Here is a 20,444-nt window from a genome sequence, read left to right as displayed (position 1 = left end):
TAAAAGTTGCACGACAGCTTCTGACTCGAAATCTTTTCTACAATAGAACTTTAGCAAGCAAGCCATCGCTTTACATGTCTCCACATAGACATAGTCATGTGTACCAAATGTAGTGTGGCATTCGACTTTGTACAACAGATCGATATCGCACGCTCGGTGATCATGATCTAGAGTAGTTGCTAGTTGTACGTGTCGAACGGTATCCGACGGCAGTCTAGTTCTTGCATATAGGGAAAGAGGAAGAGAAATATAGCCACAATCCAAACTCAAAGCTTTGAAAATTTGACACAATGCACTCTATGCAAAATAAAATTTATAAATATCTAAAATAATTACTTAGATACTAACTATTCTAACTACTGTACCCATTTTATCATTCACAATATCTGTCGGTGTCATTGCATGACTCAAGATCTCTAGTATGGACAAACTGCATCTTCTGCAAATACTAAACCTGCATGCGATGCGTAATCCATATAAACTTCTCTGGCACTTTATAACACGCGTTAGTTAATAAACTGTCAAAAAACAGGTGCTCTCACGCTCATATTGCTTTCAGGAAATCATCACGCGACTTCCGGTTTTCCGCCGAAAAAGGCAAGCCATTTCATGACTTGGCCGAGTTTGGTAGCCTTGTTCCCTGCATTGTGGAGGACGCCAAGTCCACGTACCAAAGTCTACAAACGACACGCACATATGCAGTTAGTAAAAGGATGTAGAATAACTAAATCGCCATTCAATTGGGTTATCCGGGACTGTCGCTGACTTCAAATCAACAATGGTAGGACGAACAGGTGCCTCTCAAGGTATAACAGTTGGTTTATCAAGTCTTTCGTTTGTACTAGGAGTCAATAATAAAGGAAGGCAACTTACACAAGGCGAGTAATCTGCATTGCAACTGTCATTTTACCTTTCTAGCGATCTGACTCTTCTGACATCTTATGAGTGCATGTCTAAACGTCATCTTGCATGGTTCGTTGCAGGAAGGCGGAGGAGCCATCACAAGATGGCAGCAGAGATGGTAAAGACCTAAGCAGTCAACCATACTCACTCGAGCACGTGTCTACGTCACTTTCCTATTGACATGCAGGTTCAGATTGACATCAAAATCTTTCTCGTGGCACAAGTCTAAAGACGTAAGAAATACTGCTTTCTGTTTAACTCTTCCATTTCCATTTTCTTTGCGTATTAATTGATATATCATATGAGCACATCATGCAGACCTGCAGTGTATAGTCTAAGAATACGCAGAGTTTTTTGTTTCTTGGGCAGGACACGCAACAGCAGGGCTCTGTTGCCGTGAACGAAATTGTTGCAGTCGAGAAGCTGGTGGGAGAGAGATCAAGCAGACAGAACTGCTTTAGTCTTGGGGTAGCAGGTATACAGTGACTGTATAAACAACTTGGACAAATAATCAATCTTTCACTTTACAGGAAAAGACAAGGTCTATCAGTTGGCGGCCGACAGCAAAGAGGAAAGGGATGCTTGGGTGGAAGTTCTTAATTCGTCATCGATCTCTTCTACAGTTAGTGTCTCTCATAGTCACATTCTTAGTGGCATAGCCAGGGTTTTGGATAAGGGGTTTCCTACGAGTCTGAGGTGTAATTTTAGTGCTTAGATGCCCATGAATGGACGACATGCTGATTGAGCACAGGTGCGGATCCAGTATTCTATTTTGCTGGTGCCCAGTTAATATTAATAGACATCTTCACCACTACAACTAAATGAAGAAGCACATTACAGTGCTAAACCCTTGACTGGTGTATGTAATCACATCTTGTCACGTGATAATGTTTTGCATACTGAGGTTATAGCCCAACCCACTCGTCTTGGCTAATTTCCAATGCATTTGTCTAGCTAAACAAATATGCAAAACCACATCTCCAGACTTGCCTACTTACAGGTCAGTTTCTTCATCTGACAAACAGATACGCTGTCATGGACAATGCACGTTCCCCATTTGCAAATTCCCATGGAGCGCCAAATTTCTGTTGAAGATGACACTAGTGATTATTGCAACAACAACACAGCTGCTCAGCCACACACATTGAAAATTCAAGCTGTCAGACTGCAGAACCACTATGCAGAAACACTGGAACAAGCAAAATGTTACAAGTCTGGTACAGCTACACGTACGGTATGGCGCCTGAATCCAGCATCTTTACTCTCTAGCTAGACTGGTTGTTGGTGGAAAACATGGACAAGCTAATGTAGACTATAGGCATTGTTTCTATGTGCTAAATCCTTATGTAAAGCAAATGACTAAACACTATGTACAGGATGGACGCCCGATGGCCATATTCTTGCTAGCAGTTACCACACAAAGAGAGGTGGAGCCGTATGATGACATCATGTTCATCTATTGGTCGGTAATGACACCACTTCTTGTCTATTGGTCGAAATAGCTTTATTTGCGTCTGCGCTAATTGAGTATAAATACGGTCGTACGGTTGGTCGCACGTCAAACGACTACTATACCTTAGCCTGGATATTCTATGCGGATGTTCCTCGTGAAGTTATTAACAATAACGTCATAGCTCTAGTCCCAAGATGCTCTAAAATTAACCTTGATTGCCACATAGACATTGCCATGAAACATCCGGGAAATGAGTGACACACTCCTTAAGGACCTTGGTGCTCGGATAGTAGATCTGTGCCTGGAGCATACTACGGTCATCCAACAACTTAAGAACATCTCAACTCACTGTTTGGCCTTTCCACTCTTAGCTTTTAATATTGAGAATGTGGTAGGGAAGGGGAATGCTCCAAAAAAGGGGGTTTTTGGGCAATGCGGTTCCTACCTGGCCACACCACTGCAAACTCAATAGTTTCCATTTTTTCACCTCTGTGGTCTATCAGAATGGGCTGAGTTTGTGTAGTTATATAAGTATAATGATGTATTGTTATGTTCTTTCTTTCTGTGTAGAGTCCATTAAGCTCGAGTGTGAAGTATGTCACTGTGGAAACCTACAGTAGTCATGGAGGTGTGGTACACAATGAATGTCATTTTGATAGTGCTAAGTCTCTGTTCATGGTCAGAGTGTTACAGATGAGATTCTGTACCTGTCTGTCTGTGTGTCTGTCTGTCTGTCTGATTTTGTTAGACACAAACTTCTACATACAGATCACTAAAGGTTAAATATTATCCATGACAGTTCAAGTCAGTAGAATCACTGTCACAGTTAAAAGTATGCGCAAATAGTAGTTCTAGATCAACTCTAATGAAAAGCACTTGTTTGTCTGTCTGTCTGTCTGTCTGTCAATGGTAATATATTTTCATAAATCAACACTAAACTCCCACACATCCTAGACTAAAAGAATGTCCAGCAGCCATCAAGGCTGCAAACAAAACACTAAATTATCTGGCTAACAACTGCTGAGAATACAAGTGAGTCTGTCTGTCAAATAACACTTAGAGTATTTCAGACATACATCTATAATACAATGCTAGCAAGGTAAATAGATAAAGTTCCACAACTACGAGAGTTTGCTTGGACTACATTTTAAAAACATATAACACTTAAAAAGGACAATGCAGACTACCCAGAGCCAACTAAGTGGCTGAAAACCTGGGTAGAGCAATCTGCAGTACTGTCAGTGTCATTGCTGAGAGTCTGTCTGTCTGTCTGTCTGGCTGTCTGTCTGGCTGTCTGCCTGTCTGTCTGTCTGTCTTTCTGTCTGTCTGTCTGTTTGTCTGTCTGTCTGTCTGTCCGTCTCATGAACAATGTAGAGTAGAGGACTTCTTATATGACAGAGACATTAGTTAGGTTCATTGATTTAGAAATTTTAGAACTGTTACAGTAGACCCTCGATTATCTGACCTTCTTGATTATCCGATTGTGTTCGCAAAGCAGAAATGACGTCACAAGTCCGGTTTGCACAAGCACAGTGGCAATGTGCCGTAATGGCGGCGACAAAAGATACGGAGGATTCTAGGATTAGTTTCAACTTTTTGGTGATTGTAGTTTGTATATATAGTACACGTATTACATCTTTGTGTAATCATTTATCACTAGCATACTGTACATGTTCTAGAGTTCATACCATGTACATACTGGACTCAAAAAAGCAGACTGAAACTCCAAGGTACAGTTGATGCTCCAACGCTTTGATTATTTGTTCTTTTAACTTATCGATGACCCCTATACTTCTGTGGCTTGCCCAAAGGGGGTTGGATAATCGAGGGTATACTGTCCTGTCTTGCGACTGGATTGTGAGATAGTGTTCATTGGAAGAATAAAATAATCTGTCTGCTTGCCTGCCTGCCTGCCTGCCTGCCTGCTTCACACATTGAAGTAGTTGAACTTGTTTATGAAGCACTTTCTTTTAATTATTGAAAAATCGTGTATTTGATTGTGTAGAGATGATGTATCTTAATAAAATAACCTGTCTGCCTGCCTGCCTGCCACCCACCTGCTGCAGCATGCATATGTCTCTGGTTGCTTGTGTGTTGTAGCAACAGTACTACACGGAACCGCTGCTACACACATACTGGCACCTGCTAATTAACATGAAAAGCGTGAGAATAGAGCTGGACTGACTTGACTGGCACGTGGAATTGTTGACATCTGGCACGCTACATTCTGATTGGCCAGTACTTGGTATGGCTGTCCATCCACAGTGGTATTACTGTAACTCTCCTTCGGTTAATAAAGACATGCCAATGGCCGACAATAGCTTAGTATTTAAGCTAGAACACAGGTCAGTTCTTTATGCAAAAGGAACAAGCTGAATAATTACCTACCCATTGCCCCATTCTCTAGCCGTGTGACTAACTGACTATGTGTTTGTATAATGTATAATATGTATATATCCTATAGAATGTATTGCAGTCCTTGTAAGGGTGTGCAGAGTACATATAGCCACTGACTCAACAGACATGTTCAGCTAGGTGTATGTCTTTCTATATTAATATTAATACAGTGCAGATAACAAGGTATTAGGTGCACTTTAGCTCTTTAATGAGTGGATATTGCTATAAATGAGGTGCACTTTGTGGCAACTGTAAATATTGAAATAGGGGTAATATCGTTGTAGAATATTGGTATAAAGGTAAAGATTTATATTGCATGGTATCAGCGTGATTTGGCTTGGTGGAATCTATTAATTGCAATAACTGTAAATATTAGTATAGAAGTTATTGTTATAGGGGTAGGCTGACAGTAATAGCGTTTATGCCTATGATTCATTGAAAGTCTGTGTTGGTATATGGACGTGTATATTGTATCTATTGTATATATGGGACTGCATGTTTGTCTCATGACTAGGTTAGTTTCTTAGTCGTTGCTACACTGGTGTGTGTGCGTGCGTGTTACGTGCTACCTTCCAGTCTTGAGTGGGTAGGTTAGTCTTTTATGTGTTGCATCTTTGGTTCCTTATTTGTAGTTCGTGTCACTGGTGATCCTGGTAATCTGATCCTAACACAAATTGGAAGTGGTTTGGCTTCTGATAAGAAACGTAGAGATGAAAGAGGATGGTACACTGTCTCATTAATAATCATCAATCAGGTGACAAAAGTCTTGTCCGATACATTTCCAGGTTCTGCGACAGACATTTGCCATTAAACGTTGTACTGAATTTGTTTGCTCAACACGGATGGATTCTTGTTCGAACGTATGAAAGGTTAGTTGCCTGATAGAAGCTGCACATTCAGTACTTTAACCATTCCTGTGATTACCAGCGAAAGTATTTCATCATTGGATGGGTGAGTGTATAAATGCACAAATTCTCATACATTTTTCATATATACTACCAATTGATTTATACAGAAGCACAAATCCCTGCAATGTAGCCATTTTCTGTAAAGACGTGAGTTTGATATTGTTAACCCTTAATACCTCACTCTTTCATGTAACTTCATTCTTTGTTTTCTTTCCAGGCTACTTCTTTCCTGACATCTCCGACAGCTGCCATCGCACCAAGTGTTATGTCAGTCCATTGTACTCTATCGTGATGTCACTGTATGAGAGATTGGTTCTTGCAGCACCAGAAATCTTGTCCCGACCAACAACCGGCCACTAAGTGCCTTTAGGCCACTGAACATCATTAAAGACGACGACGACAAGGAATTAGTATGCATCGTGTATTTCGCATCACGATCAATTGTTAGTAATCAATTGTATTGATCAGATTGAAGGTGCAGATGATGAACTGGCAAAACTGATGCAAGAATTCAATATCCCCCTAGATTTGCTGTACACCAACAAGGCATCTTAGACTGTCCAGTAAGTACATGCTCAATCTCTTTACAGGCAGCAGGCAGCTTTAGCTTTGGGCTCACATTTATTAATTTTTTCAAACTGTTAACTGCAAAGTATAAAATTCGCTGCTCCTTTATGCGATTATGTACTGAGAAAGCGGGTAGCTAGTCTACAATGTTCGGTTACCACTTGTAGAGAAGTATTACTGTATACTGAAAATATCTATACTAACTAGTTAGTACATGTCTGGTTATTAAACAGACTAAGTTTTTCCAGATAAGGTGCTGTTTGTGCTTTCGATGCGCTGTCGCATTGTGTCTCTCGCCACTTCAATTGAATCCAGTGAAAAGGGATTAGAGCAGACGAGCCCATGAAGAGCAAGAAAGAATGGAATATAATTGAGGAACTCTGTAAACTCAACACGTCCTACATATATACAACCGGTTAATAGTTCAGATTGTGATCCCACTTGAAATTACAATGTGCATATATACCATTCTCATCTTTGTCCATTGTGTGCATGATGCGTTGGGCTAATGCAGGATCTCCTCCTATCTCATGACCTAGACCAGCTGATAGGAGCAGTAACAGTTCGCGGATGTTCAAGTAACCGTTGCCATCATCATCGAGCAGATCAAACATCTCCTGTTGGATACAGAAACGTTAGTATATTACATTATCTAAACATGTGCATACACAATTATACAACTTATACAGACACCACCCCCACCCCCAGATATCTCCAACTCCATGTTGATATGTAAACACCGAGGGGTAGATGGACATACAAGTACGTATAATGTCGACCTAAGACCAGATAAACTAATACTTTTTATGATGGTGTGACATTTGAGCATGCGCAGTTTGCACTGCACTTCCCAAAAATGTGACATAGTAACAGAATGGCTAAAACAAATGACGCTGATACCAATCAGAAAGAGGAAATGGCCGCTGGACCACATATTCACATTCTCAAAGTCATTGATACATAACAGCAAACACATCATTGTGGATGCGGGAAATCAAATTTTATTTCTATTTTGGTCATTTTGGTCAAGGTCCAACTGGACTGGCAAATCCAAGCGTCAAGAAAATTTAACTGGTCCGGCCTAATTCACATTTCATGGCTTACTGGCATCCAGTGCTTACATCCATCTCTCAACAGAAAGCCAAGATGTTCAAATCAATATTTAAATATTATTGTGTGTTGTGGCACTTTCCCAATGATGCCAATTATAGCACTCGTCTACTCTTTTTCTTGCTAAAACACTGTACTGTATTTGAAAGTACGGTGATATGCTATGTAGTAATCTTTTACGTCATTATCAGCTGAATTAACTAATCATGACTTTATTTCAAGCTTATGTTAGTGCTGGTACAAAAAACATGTACTTGAGTGTACACGACAAAACCTTCCATTTCCTTCAGACTGTTCTGCCTTCACAACAGTTGTTCAGTTGTAATGTAAAGTTGTTTAAATATTATATGTCTATGACATTTAAACCTTTATGCTCATTGGCAGCCAACAGACAGCTAGACAAACAGACAGACGGACATTTTATGATTTATGAAATAAATAAATTTTCAGGCAGTCTTGGCACCAAGTACACAACTAGCAATTGCTACCTTCACAAGGAAACATACCCGTGCTTAGTTTGCAAACAAAAGCAACAGACAAACAGACGGACACACAGAGGCATGCACACAAACAAAAACGAGCATCAAGCACACAGAAAATATACAAAAGCATTAACACGATTAATAAATAAGCAGAGCAGCTAGCCAGCCAATTATGCAAGCAAAATAAGCAATTAAGTCGTAACAAGGAATACACAAAGTCCAGATATGCCTAGAGACAAGCAATTCACTTGCAAGAACTCAAACCTTGTAGACTGTAACGAGATGAACAAGACTGGAAAGATTAAAGTCAATTGTCTGAGACGGATCGGTAGTCCTACAAAAGGCAAATACTGTATACAGAAGATATAATAACGACAACCATCTGTATGTAACCTCGTGCCATTCAATTGATCATTGAGAGCTAGCACAGCCTGAAATTCTTCAATACTAATTGTCTTATCACCATTTAAGTCAAATACCTGCATCAAACCATTATGTTATGCACACAACTTCTTAATAAACAAACTCAGCAATCCAACCAAATAAAAGTCAGACAATTCAGACGCAGAAGCATTTGGTAATAGCTTCTTCTGTAGCCTAACTACGCTGATTTCACTATCCCCATCTTTACACAAACATTTGAATATCTCCGCATATGCTGCCTTCTGGTCGTCGTCTGACAACACGGTTAGTTCTTGTATCTACAGAAACAACAAAATTTACACAGTTGTCTTTTGGCAACTAACCTGCAGTGCTACACATCATTTGTTGAAAGAAACATGTGATACTGCACATCACCGTGAATAACAATTTGCCAAGTAACTGTGATCATGCAAAGAATAGCTAAAGTAACAAAATGTGGCATTCTTATTTATACCACAAGGAATGTATGGCTTAGTAAACACTCAATCCACAAAAATGACGTGACACGAAGAGAGTTAGAACATTTGTACATATAGTAAAAATGATACAATGCCACCCTTACCCATACGACGGTCAGGATGCCAAAGAATAGCTGTAGACTTCTTTAGCAATCCATGGGTGCTGTTGTGTGCATTTTACGTGCATATTAACATTGTGTGTTAAAAGAAATATGCTAATTATTTTAATTACAGCATAAGTGGAAGCACAACTGTGTGTGGGCATTGAGGGTTACCTGAAGTTTAGATCCCTGCTTCACAAATGACCGACTGGCAAGGGTTGTCATTGCATCTTGCTGAGCACTATCACAATAACCGTAAATATAATGACCACACAAAAAGTAATATGTTCGATCTACCCACAGTTCACTTTGCTTCCTAGATGTTGAAACAACGAACCTACCAATGAAGAATGATAAACTGAACTAACTACATTCATGTTAATGTTAAACTTAAATTATACACACAGACAGAGAGGCTTGCACGCACTACGCATGCATGTACCCTTGCACACATGTACCCTTGCACACATGTACTACACATGCACACACACATGTACTACACATGCACGCACGCACGCACACACACACACACACACACACACACACACACACACTATACACATGCACGCACAAGCACACACACACACACACACACACACACACACACACACACACACACAGTTAAAAGACATACAAACAAATAAGAATTTGTCAACATCAAAACCAATAGATCTACATAAAAACCAGAATCAGAAACCCCCAAGACAAACAGCAGTACAGCTACTGCATACATGCAAACAAACAGGTGTAAAACAAAATCTTCCAATCAGACACAGAAAGAGTTAAAGGTATGATAGTGCAGCAAGAGATATTATATGCATGACTCTGCAATTATATTATCAAGATCATTTACAGTGACACACAATAAATGCCTACAAACTGCTGCAAATGTGACATGAGCAAATATTACCATATTAATTCCCTACAAATTGTTTGTTTATTATTTCAATAGTACATACTGTACTGATCCAGGAATAGCTTCGTCATCTTCTTGCCCATCCAGTTTCTCAGATTCTTGAGACATGTCTATCTCTTCGCTGGTATGGGGCTGACTTGAGTCTGTGACAGGTGACTGTTCCTTCATTTTCTAAATCCATATACATTCATTTATCTTTATCAATAATATCACAAGCCATGTGCAAGTAAGTACGTACCTCTGCATCAGAATCAAATGCAACGCCTTCAGCTGTAGAGTCTAAAACACAACAATCATTATTCGTAATAGCTAAAATGTGACAGTATATTGTATTATGTTATGCTGACATGTTAATTAATCAACTACATTTGTAGATCTTTTTGAATATGCATAGCTCATCTGGATTTTGAACTACTTATACATAAATAGCTAGAACACTCAAAGTATTGCTAATGAGCCAAAGTTGTAAAAACTATACTGAAATTTTTGTACTTATAAATTTATGTATTTCTGCCCATAAAGTAGTTCATACACATGTTATTTCCATACAGACATCGGTACTGTACTGTAGCCAGAATCAAGTGCATCTACAGGTCAAAGTTTCAGCCGAGCTATTACTAAAATACAAGAACAACTGCCAGTGAAACTGTGGCAATACAACTGCAAATGATAGCTGAACATGCATGAGATGGACACGTGACAATATGGTGGCTGGCGTATGCACAAGTGTATAGGAGAGGCCGAGGCGCACGCGGAAGGTTTGTGAGTTAGATGCTTTGTCTGTAGCTAATACATGTAGTAGTGTTTATCTGTAGTGTGTTCCGTCCATAAGGCGGTTATAAAGAAATACATATATATACATTTTAGTATTTGTGTTATTTTAGTACAACAAGATATCTGTACGAAACTAACCAAAATTTTATGAGTACGGAAATTTCTGGATTCACAGTATCCATTCACACAATCATGGTTAGACACCATTGCACACCCCGACGCAGTCAGTCAATAACTATATGGCTGTGGCCGTACCAATATTTGAAGTTAGTACTTTTGCCAGAGATCGATTGCCAACAACTTCCGACACAAGCTATACATAATTAATTCAATACTTTATTTCTTCAAAATCTTAGTGTGTCACCGTGTGTCCATGTAAACCCAGACAAAAATCGGCACATATTTTAGTTTTTCCAGAGAAAACATTAATACTAAACGTGCCAAAATTTCTGTGATACAGTCAGGGTGAAGAATTCAAATCACGTGCTCGATCACGTCCTTTAGTGCATGTTGCGCCAGACCAACCTAAATCTGCCTCTGCTGGCTCTGCATCACTATAGCCACCTAAAATATACAAGTTGGCTTTTTAATTTGACCAATCCACAACTCATTCCTGCTACATTTGTTTTGTTGCCTCATACCGAGCCTTTAAACCATGCAAGCTAATTTGCTGCACTTAATAATCTGCTTGATAATCTGAATAAAAATAGCAACGTTATATGCAGGTTCCGATCAACATTAAGATAAACTGTAGCTGTTCAATCAAACGTACCACATTATTATACAACCTCACTCAAAAAACCAAATTATCAACTACAATTTCATCAAAGACTCTTACAAATTAGTATGTACAGTATATACTACATTGTGTATCAGTAAAATGGGAGAATGTCAAATAGTACAAGTAAGAGCCAATATTGACTACAGCCAACACTAATTGCAACATGTTATTAAGCCTGTTTAAAGTGCATAATGTGGCAATGTTATTGATATGTACACTATACCTGTTCCGGATAATCTTTGTTCAAACTTGTCCAACGTCTTGGAAGTAACGTTTCTTGCTTGGCTACTGCATCACAATAAGTGATCACACATGCATGTGCACAAATACACACACATACACACACACACACACACACACACACACACACACACACACACACACACACAGCCAGACCTTTCCCGCCATGTCATACTTCCGAGCAAAAAGGAGTGGTGAACAGCCTTTAAGTCACTGTGTTGCCGCTTCATCATAAATCTAATTACCCGGTTTGGTTTCTTATGCAGTGGAATCCTAACTCAATTATCTTCTTTCTTGTTTAGTAAACTTGAAAACTACAGCTAGAGTTGTGGCTGTTTGTGAAATCTGCATCTCTACAGCAGCAAACGCGTGGGAACAATGACGTCGACAGTCTTTGTCATGATTGACGTGATGTATCGTTGTACACTTGATATGAACAGACTGGATATGAACATAATGGCTGCAAATGTACAGCATGCGATGCTGTTCATCCAAAGTGACCGCACACAGTCCAGAGTTAATGAGCGATACCAGAAAGGACTTGGTGCTGACGTTATCAAAACGAGCTTTGTTTGGGTACCGGGAATTTCTGAAACAGTGGCCAGCCAAAAAACTGGCCACTGGGCGATCTTTTGGAAACTGTTCTCATTTACAGCCCATGGGCCGCTAATGAGAATCAAGATTATGGTGCGCGATTCAACATCGCAACCCGAAGTTGGTCGATATTCTGAGACTAAATTAACAACGTGTGTTACTATACTACAGTGCACGTACAGATTTTGCAACAAGACAGCGGTCTTACTCTATGGATTAAAAAGGAACCTCTAAAGAAATGGCTGACATGAAGCATAGGAGAGCCATCAGGTCTGGTCGCGGTCATAAGATTATAAAGACTAAATATCTAAGCAGGACGTTGCGAGATAGGCCTCACACTTGCCTACTCTGTGGTACTCAAATCAATCTCCCAATTTCTAGAGTTTCCTATGAACCGCCTGGACGCTTAACTGCCCGGACACTTATTAAGAACAGATCTTATTATTCCATAAAATCCCATTTTCCGTATTCCTGCCCTGGGATCCGTTTCGGAAATTCCCGGTAATGATCTCATGTGTTTTGTGCATTGCAAACAGCATAAAGTACATTCACATTCATTCAGTATGTTCACTGTATGTTCGCATCCATGCATCCAGTATGCTTGCAGCCAGTCTTTGTTGTGACACGAGCGCAGAACGCTATGTCAGACGTCAATCATGACGAAGCCCATCAACGTTCCTCGGTCGTGTTCATTGCTGTAGACACGCTGCAGCAGATTTTACAAACAGTAACAACTCTAGCTGTAGCTTTCAAGTTGTTCTCAATGAAACAAGAGAAGCTAATTGAAATAGGATTGCACTGGGTGCATACCAATCTGGTCTCTAGTGAAGCGTTTAAAACCAAATCCAGTATTTATATCACATATTTTCGGTGAAGCGGCAACACAGTCACTTCAAAGGCTGTTCACCAGACTGGCCCTTTTATGCCCGGAAGTATGAAGCTGCTGGGAAGGGTTTGGCTATGTGATACTAACACACACACACACACACACACACACACACACACACACACACACACACACACACACACACACACACACACACACACACACACACACACACACAGACAGACAGACAGACAGACAGACAGACAGACAGACAGACAGACAGACAGACAGACAGACAGACAGACAGACAGACAGACAGACAGACAGACACACACACACGTGCACACACCTTACTCCCTTTCCAAAATAAAGTTCTTTGTTTCTTGATAATGATAAGTCTCTTAAACGTTGAAGCTCTTCATCACTGACATGATATCTGCAATAACAATGCAAACCTCCAGTTGATAAAAACAAAATTATACCTAAAACTAACATGATATAACTGTAAAACAACATAAACAGCTAACACATGCATCTGATCATTCGCTTTCCCATGCATTGTATTATGCAATTCCAAAACAAATCTCTCTGGAACCATCCCCAGCTCAATAGATATTAAAGGAGCACTGTCCCAATTGCCCTTGGACTCCAGAATATTGTGCTCACTTGAAAAAAGAGAATATAAAAAGTCTTGGTAAAAGTTTAGGTTAGCTAACTGTAAAGCAAGAATATGCAAAGTGCGGTAAGCTATAATAAAGACAATTGAGTCACGTTTACCCTAATACAGCATGCTTCGCGCCAAGTCATGTAACATGGATGTTCGAGTATGCAAGTTCTAAGAAACAGTGCAAGATGTTGCAAGCCAGACGGTGCAAGAAGAGTATCTGGACGATGTTGCGGGCCATTAAAAATGAGAAGTGCATCTAATAAGTGAAGAGACTCTCAGAAGGCTGATTGACAAGACAGATGCAAATGCAGACTTACAGCTTTTTTGGTGATCGACTTCATGCTGAACCACGCTTCTATAGGTATCAGATTTATAGCCTCAATCTATTCGCCAGTTACCTAGGACATGTCTAGAGGTGATCAGATGTTGTCACCTTGACTGTCGCACCGCTGCTCCTAGTCAGCATCATTTAGACCTAATCACCTGGTTGCCATTCTAGTTTACACAAAAAGTTAGTCTACACAAAAACTAAACTTAACTCAGCATTCAGGTGAAGGTAGGAAAGCATGTTAAGTAACCTAGACCGCGCTAACAGCGTGGTGTAACCCTACAAGTGTAAGGTTTGGGCGTGACAGCAAGCATGCACATAAATCTGGACAGTGCTCCTTCAACATCAATGTAGGTATAATCAATTTACACCACACACACATAAGCATGCACACATGTGCGCACACATGCAAACACGTAACACACACACACACACACACACACACACACACACACACACACACACACACACACACACACACACACACACACACGCACTTCTTCTACGCTACTCGGTTATGAGCTAACGACTCCTGAACAATCTGTTACATATAAATATACAAAAAGAGGAAACTGTTACGTTGTCTGATCTTAATGTTGATGAGCTCACATATGAGAAGTAAGTCCAGCTTTAGATCAACATGTACTGGCACACAAAGAGCACCTCGAAGATTATTGCATAGCTTTTGGAACTTTACTGTGCGATCAAAATGAGAACCCTTACAATCAATTAAAATTGTTACAGGAGAATTGGACAAGATGAGATTACAGTCAAGGCCCAGAGGTCCAGTCAGTACACTCCCTCTAGCGAAACACAAGTACCCACTGATGGAACATTCAAAACGGGATGACCAGTAGATGTTGAGAATCACGGGTTTGTAGGGTAGCCTTCCCAGTGTGTTTCGACAAGATGTTTTAAATGGTAAACTCTAACTGGCAGACACAGGATTTCGTGAATGAACTAATGGTTGAGCCACAAGTAAGTCTTGCGTAGATTGATGACAACACATGAATCACTGTAGCTGCTGTCATTCTTCAAAATACTAGTAGGCTGGCAACCACAGGGCTCACAAAGCTCTGGGCACTGCTGTCTACATCTGGGAACACACACACACACACACACACACACACACACACACACACACACACACACACACACACACACACACACACACACACACACACACACACACACACACACGCACGCATGCACGCATGCACGCACGCACGCACGCACGCACACACACACACACACACACACACACACACACACACACACACACCTTGAACCTTGATTCCACCATACCTACTATGGGTTTTGGCAACCCAGCGTAGTAGCGCTTCTCCAAGCAGCACAATCATCAGCATCACGAAGACTGATATGTAATGATCTGAGGTCTCTTGTGACAACATCTATCCATATCTGTTTAGGCCCATGTGTTGGTCTTGTTGCATCTACTAAGTCTGCTGTAAAGTAGCTGTTTTTGGGGACGATTGTCACTCATGCGTAGCAGATGGCCCAGCCATTGCAATCATTGTTTCTGTATTGACATAGCAATAGGGTCTTCACACGCTTGTTCTAAATTGTCTGAATTCTTGATTTTATTCCATCTTGAGACACCAAGAATCAATCGAATGCACCGCATGTAGAATGTATTTAAACGTTGCAAGTTTGGTTGTGTAACGGACCAAGTCTCACATCCATATAGCAAAACAGGTCTCACCAAAGCATGAAAAATTTTCATCTTTGTGGAGATTGAAAACTGTCTGTTGGTAAATACCCTTTTCTTCCAGGAACCGAAAACTTTACTTGCTTTGCTTATACGAGCATCAATTTCAGTAATGCATCCACCATCTTGGCTCATGATACTCCCCAAGTAAGTAACTCTGTAACGTTTTCAAGAACAGAACTGTCAAGAAGAATATGTGCCTGCTCGTAACCAATGCTCAAAACTTTTTTTTTTCTTGATGCTGATTTTCATTCCCCATTTACAGCAGGACTCATGTAGACTGTCTACTAACTTTTGTAGATCACCCGAGGTCTTCCCAATTAAAGCTAATTAACAGCATACATAGCAGCTTTAATGACACTAGTTCCTTGAGCTTTGACTCTGTAGTTCATGTAGAGACTTCCTAGTCTCGCGTAGTCAAACCCTCCCCTTTTTGATATCTACCGGCGGGGAAGGGTTTGGTGAAATTGCATACAAGCAGTGGTGCCAGGCATACGCCCACGTCTTTCCAACTAGTAATTAGATGAAGGTTATGTTGACAAGTGATAATTGCTGGAAACATTCTTCCTCTGGTGTCCACGAGAAATCACTTGTTGGAAGGCTTACAACAATCAATGGACAGACTTTACAATAGTATGGTATTGTTCTTGGTATAGGGCGTTTAGTTAGCTACGAATTGACGCAAACTGCGCGCTAATCTCTGCATAATTAATTATTTCGACCTGCCGTGCCGTCGCCTTGATCTCTTCCCACAACCCTTGAATTTGCTGATCTAGCCTAGGAAACGAAGCTATGTTCGGCAATGTATCACAAACAGGCTCGATCCAGCTGCTTCTATCTAATCAGTTGGTCCACAAAAGAATGTCCGACTAGTCTTACACTTGCCAAGATATCTACATTACTTGAGCATTGCGAGAGCCGCTTCTTTTTCTTTGTTTTGCGTTTGCTGGAAAGAGACTCCAAGGACAAAGCACAACAGTCCGGATCCATTGTGTAAACTAACAATCAACTTGCGTGGGGTTGATTACACGTTTACGTTAATGTAATTATCTGCCACCCGGAAGTCGATGGCGGCTGGCACCACTACTTGTGTGCAATTTCACCAAACCCTTCCCCGCCGGTAGATATAAAAAGGGGAGGGGTTTGGCTACGCGAGACTAGAGACTTCCCTCTTTCCTGTATTCAATTTCTACTCCGCCAACTTTAGCTTTGTTTAGTACTTCACATACAATCTTGTCCATGACGAGATTAAATAATACAGGAGACATAACACAACCCTGACGTACACCAGTTGTAACTTCAAATTTTGATGACTTCTCACCACTAAATTTGACAACACAATGTGTTCCATCGTGAATGTCAACAATCAATTGTACAACTTGTTCCTCCATGCCTCTCTCTTTCAAAAGTAGTCTGAGAATTTCTCTAGGTACGGAGTCAAAAGCTTTTTCCAGATCAACAAAACAAATATGGACAGCACACTCATGTTCAATGGACTTTTCAATTAACTGACGAACCAACCATATTTGATCAATTGTTCCTCTACCCGGACAAAAACCACATTGGGCTTCTAGTAGTAGAGGTTCAACTGACTGTTTAAGTCGCTCCAGAAGAATATTTGCTAACACCTTTCCAGGTACACTGAGTAATAAAATACCACGATAGTTGTCGCATATTAGTCTGTCATTTTTCTTGAAAACAGGGACAAGAACTGAATCTTTCCAATCCTGTGGCACTCTTCCTGAAGACCAAACTTGTTGAAGAAGCTCAGATAGCCAATCAAAAAGCTCCGTAGGCCCAGCTTTCAGTAATTCAGCTGTTATTCCATCATTACCAGATGCTCTATTATTTTGTAACTTTTTCATAGCATTGGTGATTTCTTCTTCACTGAGTGGAGCACCAGACCCAACAGAGCGTACAACCATTCCAGAGTCTATTGCAATAGGATGTCTGACGTTTAATACCAAGGCAAAGTGTCTCTTCCAACAATCTAACTGATCGTCGGTACAAAGTAGTTTCTGACCATGTTCATCTAAAATTACCGAGGCAGGTTGAATGGGAATGTGATCAAAGTTTTTGAGCTTCCTGAAAAATTCGTAATGATTGTGGTGTTTCAAGTCATATTCTAAATCAGATGCTTGTTCATGCAACCATTCTTCTTTGTCTTGTCAAACTGCTTGTTTCACTTGTTTGCATAAACTAACATAATGTTTCCTAGTCATCTCGTTTTCCTGACATCTCATCCAAGCGATCTGAGCCTCACGTTTCTTAGCTATCAACTGTACTGTACACTCAGAAATCCATCTATTCTTCCTGGTTTGAACAACATTGAGGTGTTCATTTGCAGAGTCCATAATTGCACTACAAAAATCAGACCACATAGCTTCAGTCTCAGTAGATAATCTTTGTGTGAATCTAGTCATGACGTTATTTCGATATTTGCCTAGAGCAATAGGATCACTGAGTACGTCTCGTGCAAAGGTTTTCACTCGTCTTTTCCCACGTGGCTTCTGAAGTTTCAGTACCATCTTACTACAAACAAGTTTGTGGTCACTGTCAAAATTTGGTCCTCGTCGTACTCTTGTATCATGTACAATTTTTTGCATAGACTGCTTTACCAAAACGTAGTCTTTTAGACTTGGTTGTAATTTGGGATTAGGAGAATACCAAGTGGCAGTGTGTATATTCTTATGCTGGAGAAAGGTGTTTGTGATTCCCAGGTTATGTGCCTGACAAAATTCTATCAGTCTAACACCATTGTCACCCCAGCGCCACCCCTACTTTTGTCCACACGCGGAGGAACGCGCTCTATTCTGCGTTTAGTAGCAACATATGTTTTAAGTGACCAGCTTGCTAGGCTAGCGCACCCTAGCCTCTCACCATCTTCAACTTGCCAAAGGTTGAAGTTAGCATGCATTTCCTCCTCCGGGCAAGGGAACTACCAGAAATACAAGGTCCCGTGGAGTACCCTCTTGGAGGGTTCAGTGAGAGGACTTTCACACACACACACACACCACACACACACACACACACACACACACACACACACACACACACACACACACACACACACACATGCACACTATATGCCCTCTTGTTTGATGATTACCTGTCCTTTGGCTGGAATGAAGCCCCATTGATTACATAAAGTCTATCCAGTCGATGAGGAACAGACTGATAAAAATCAATCACATGACACAATTACTTTTTGCAATTTATTATGTTCACTAACCTCTGATGATTGCCTAAGACGTTTAACTTGTTTCAACTCCAGCTCTTTGTTCTTCAATCTTTCCGATTGTTTCATCATAGTCGAATCCAAAAGATGCATTTGACTCACTCTTAATTAATAAATAAAGATAATGTACTACGTCAACCGCACTGCACAATTTCTCTATCTATAACTCTACATACTGTAGTAGGCACACACACAGTCTACGTACCTGATAGGCTCTAAACGAGCACCTTCGTTGTTTGATGCCCTGGACTTCACTCCTTGGGGCTAAACGACGGAAATTACATAACAGCATAACACAAGGTCTCGACAAATCCCACCAGGAATCTTGGTGAAGCAATTGACACACATCTGTGATGCCTACTAGAAGTCGGCAATAACGGATTGTAGACAGACGGTAGAAGCACAGACTTCACTTTCGTTCTTGAACTAAAAGCGCATGCAATCGACGTCGCTAATCAATACACGAACGTCACTTACTTGAACGAACGTCACTTACTTGAACAATCCCCCGAACCCTTTGTTATCGCGTACTGAAATGACTGAAGTCTAAACCACACCCATTGGCACGCCCATTAGACACAAAGAAAATAATTGCAAGCCATTACTGTCCTGCGCGGAGATTGTAATCGGTCTGCTGTTGCATCCGCGTCTGAGAACGATTCAGCTACAGGCAAGCGTTGTGATGATGACACAGGAGTAGGAGACGGAACTTTCATGTGACTGCTTGTTGACTTTAGAATGAGACGTGAGTGTCGTCCAACAGCTGAGCTACCTCTCTTGGGCATTGCCGCTCTAGATATGTTACTTTCAATTTGTTGTCCGCTGTTCCATTTCGGAGTGAGATGTAGATGTGTGTCGTGCACTTTTGTTGCCATGACGTTTACCTACTGGTCACCAGATCATGTCTTCTCTGCCTAGACGTCACATAGGTAGTTCAAACATCAACTGCGGCAGACGAGGGATCCTAATGACGTATCTCTGACTTGAAGCTGCAGTACGCAATAGCTATGGCAACCGGGTTCTGCTCGATGTATACGGGCAATTAAAAGCTCCCGGATATCGTTGTAAATTTTAGTTGCGTACACCGAACGGGAAAGGGCAGTCAGTTTCATAATTGGTCGGTTGGGTGTGTGCGTAGTGTAGTCGTTCGGTTGGCCTTGTTCTCCGTTCGTGAAGGCACAGCCGCAGGGGCGTATTTCGATCTACGTTGGAGGTCCGAGGCTACACGACACGTCCTCCCTAATTAGATAGCCTTACGTGTTAGAAGGAAACTCGAGAATAACTGATTTGCATTCAATTTAACATTTGTATAAACTCTAGACAAGAATACCTAAAAAACAAATTAATTCACACACTTCTATCTTGTATTTTGGAGAACTCTCTCAACGAATGAACACCGCGAACGTGGAAGATGAAGATGCCATTCCTAAGTTTGAGGATGATTCTGACCATTAGTTATTTCATGACGTTGGTACACGTCTAACTTTTAGCTCTAGGTAACGTAAAGAGCAAGTGAATTCTCGACAACAATTGCGCAACCGGGCGGTGT

The 20,444-nt window shown here is 40.8% G+C and overlaps 2 protein-coding genes across 2 annotated transcripts; one reads left to right on the top strand and one right to left on the bottom strand.

Moving 5' to 3' along the window:
• The first annotated feature begins 755 nt into the window (after positions 1-755).
• On the top strand, positions 756-6,480 carry LOC134178624 (uncharacterized). Its single transcript, XM_062645510.1, has 14 exons — positions 756-781; positions 846-878; positions 984-1,021; positions 1,091-1,136; positions 1,273-1,378; positions 1,434-1,525; positions 2,927-2,984; positions 5,386-5,476; positions 5,539-5,622; positions 5,681-5,704; positions 5,769-5,808; positions 5,879-5,928; positions 5,984-6,071; positions 6,130-6,480. Exons 1-14 carry the CDS (start codon positions 779-781, stop codon positions 6,214-6,216), a joined length of 840 nt encoding a protein of 279 aa, XP_062501494.1. The 5' UTR covers positions 756-778; the 3' UTR covers positions 6,217-6,480.
• On the bottom strand, positions 6,415-19,914 carry LOC134178623 (uncharacterized). Its single transcript, XM_062645509.1, has 17 exons — positions 19,501-19,914; positions 19,392-19,441; positions 19,213-19,321; positions 19,101-19,159; positions 18,890-18,998; positions 18,767-18,831; positions 13,283-13,369; positions 11,497-11,561; positions 9,957-9,997; positions 9,762-9,889; positions 9,104-9,139; positions 8,977-9,043; positions 8,360-8,521; positions 8,214-8,299; positions 8,085-8,154; positions 6,695-6,845; positions 6,415-6,626 (listed from the first exon to the last, which is right to left on the bottom strand). The coding sequence occupies exons 1-17, from the start codon at positions 19,768-19,770 to the stop codon at positions 6,463-6,465; spliced, it is 1,719 nt and encodes a 572-aa protein (XP_062501493.1). The 5' UTR covers positions 19,771-19,914; the 3' UTR covers positions 6,415-6,462.
• Positions 19,915-20,444: the final 530 nt, after the last annotated feature.

The sequence above is a fragment of the Corticium candelabrum genome, chromosome 4 (assembly GCF_963422355.1).
Source record: "Corticium candelabrum chromosome 4, ooCorCand1.1, whole genome shotgun sequence".
Classification (NCBI taxonomy): Eukaryota; Metazoa; Porifera; class Homoscleromorpha; order Homosclerophorida; family Plakinidae; genus Corticium; species Corticium candelabrum.
The sequence above is the reverse complement of the archived record's forward strand: the minus strand, read 5'-3'. Positions and strand labels throughout refer to the sequence as shown.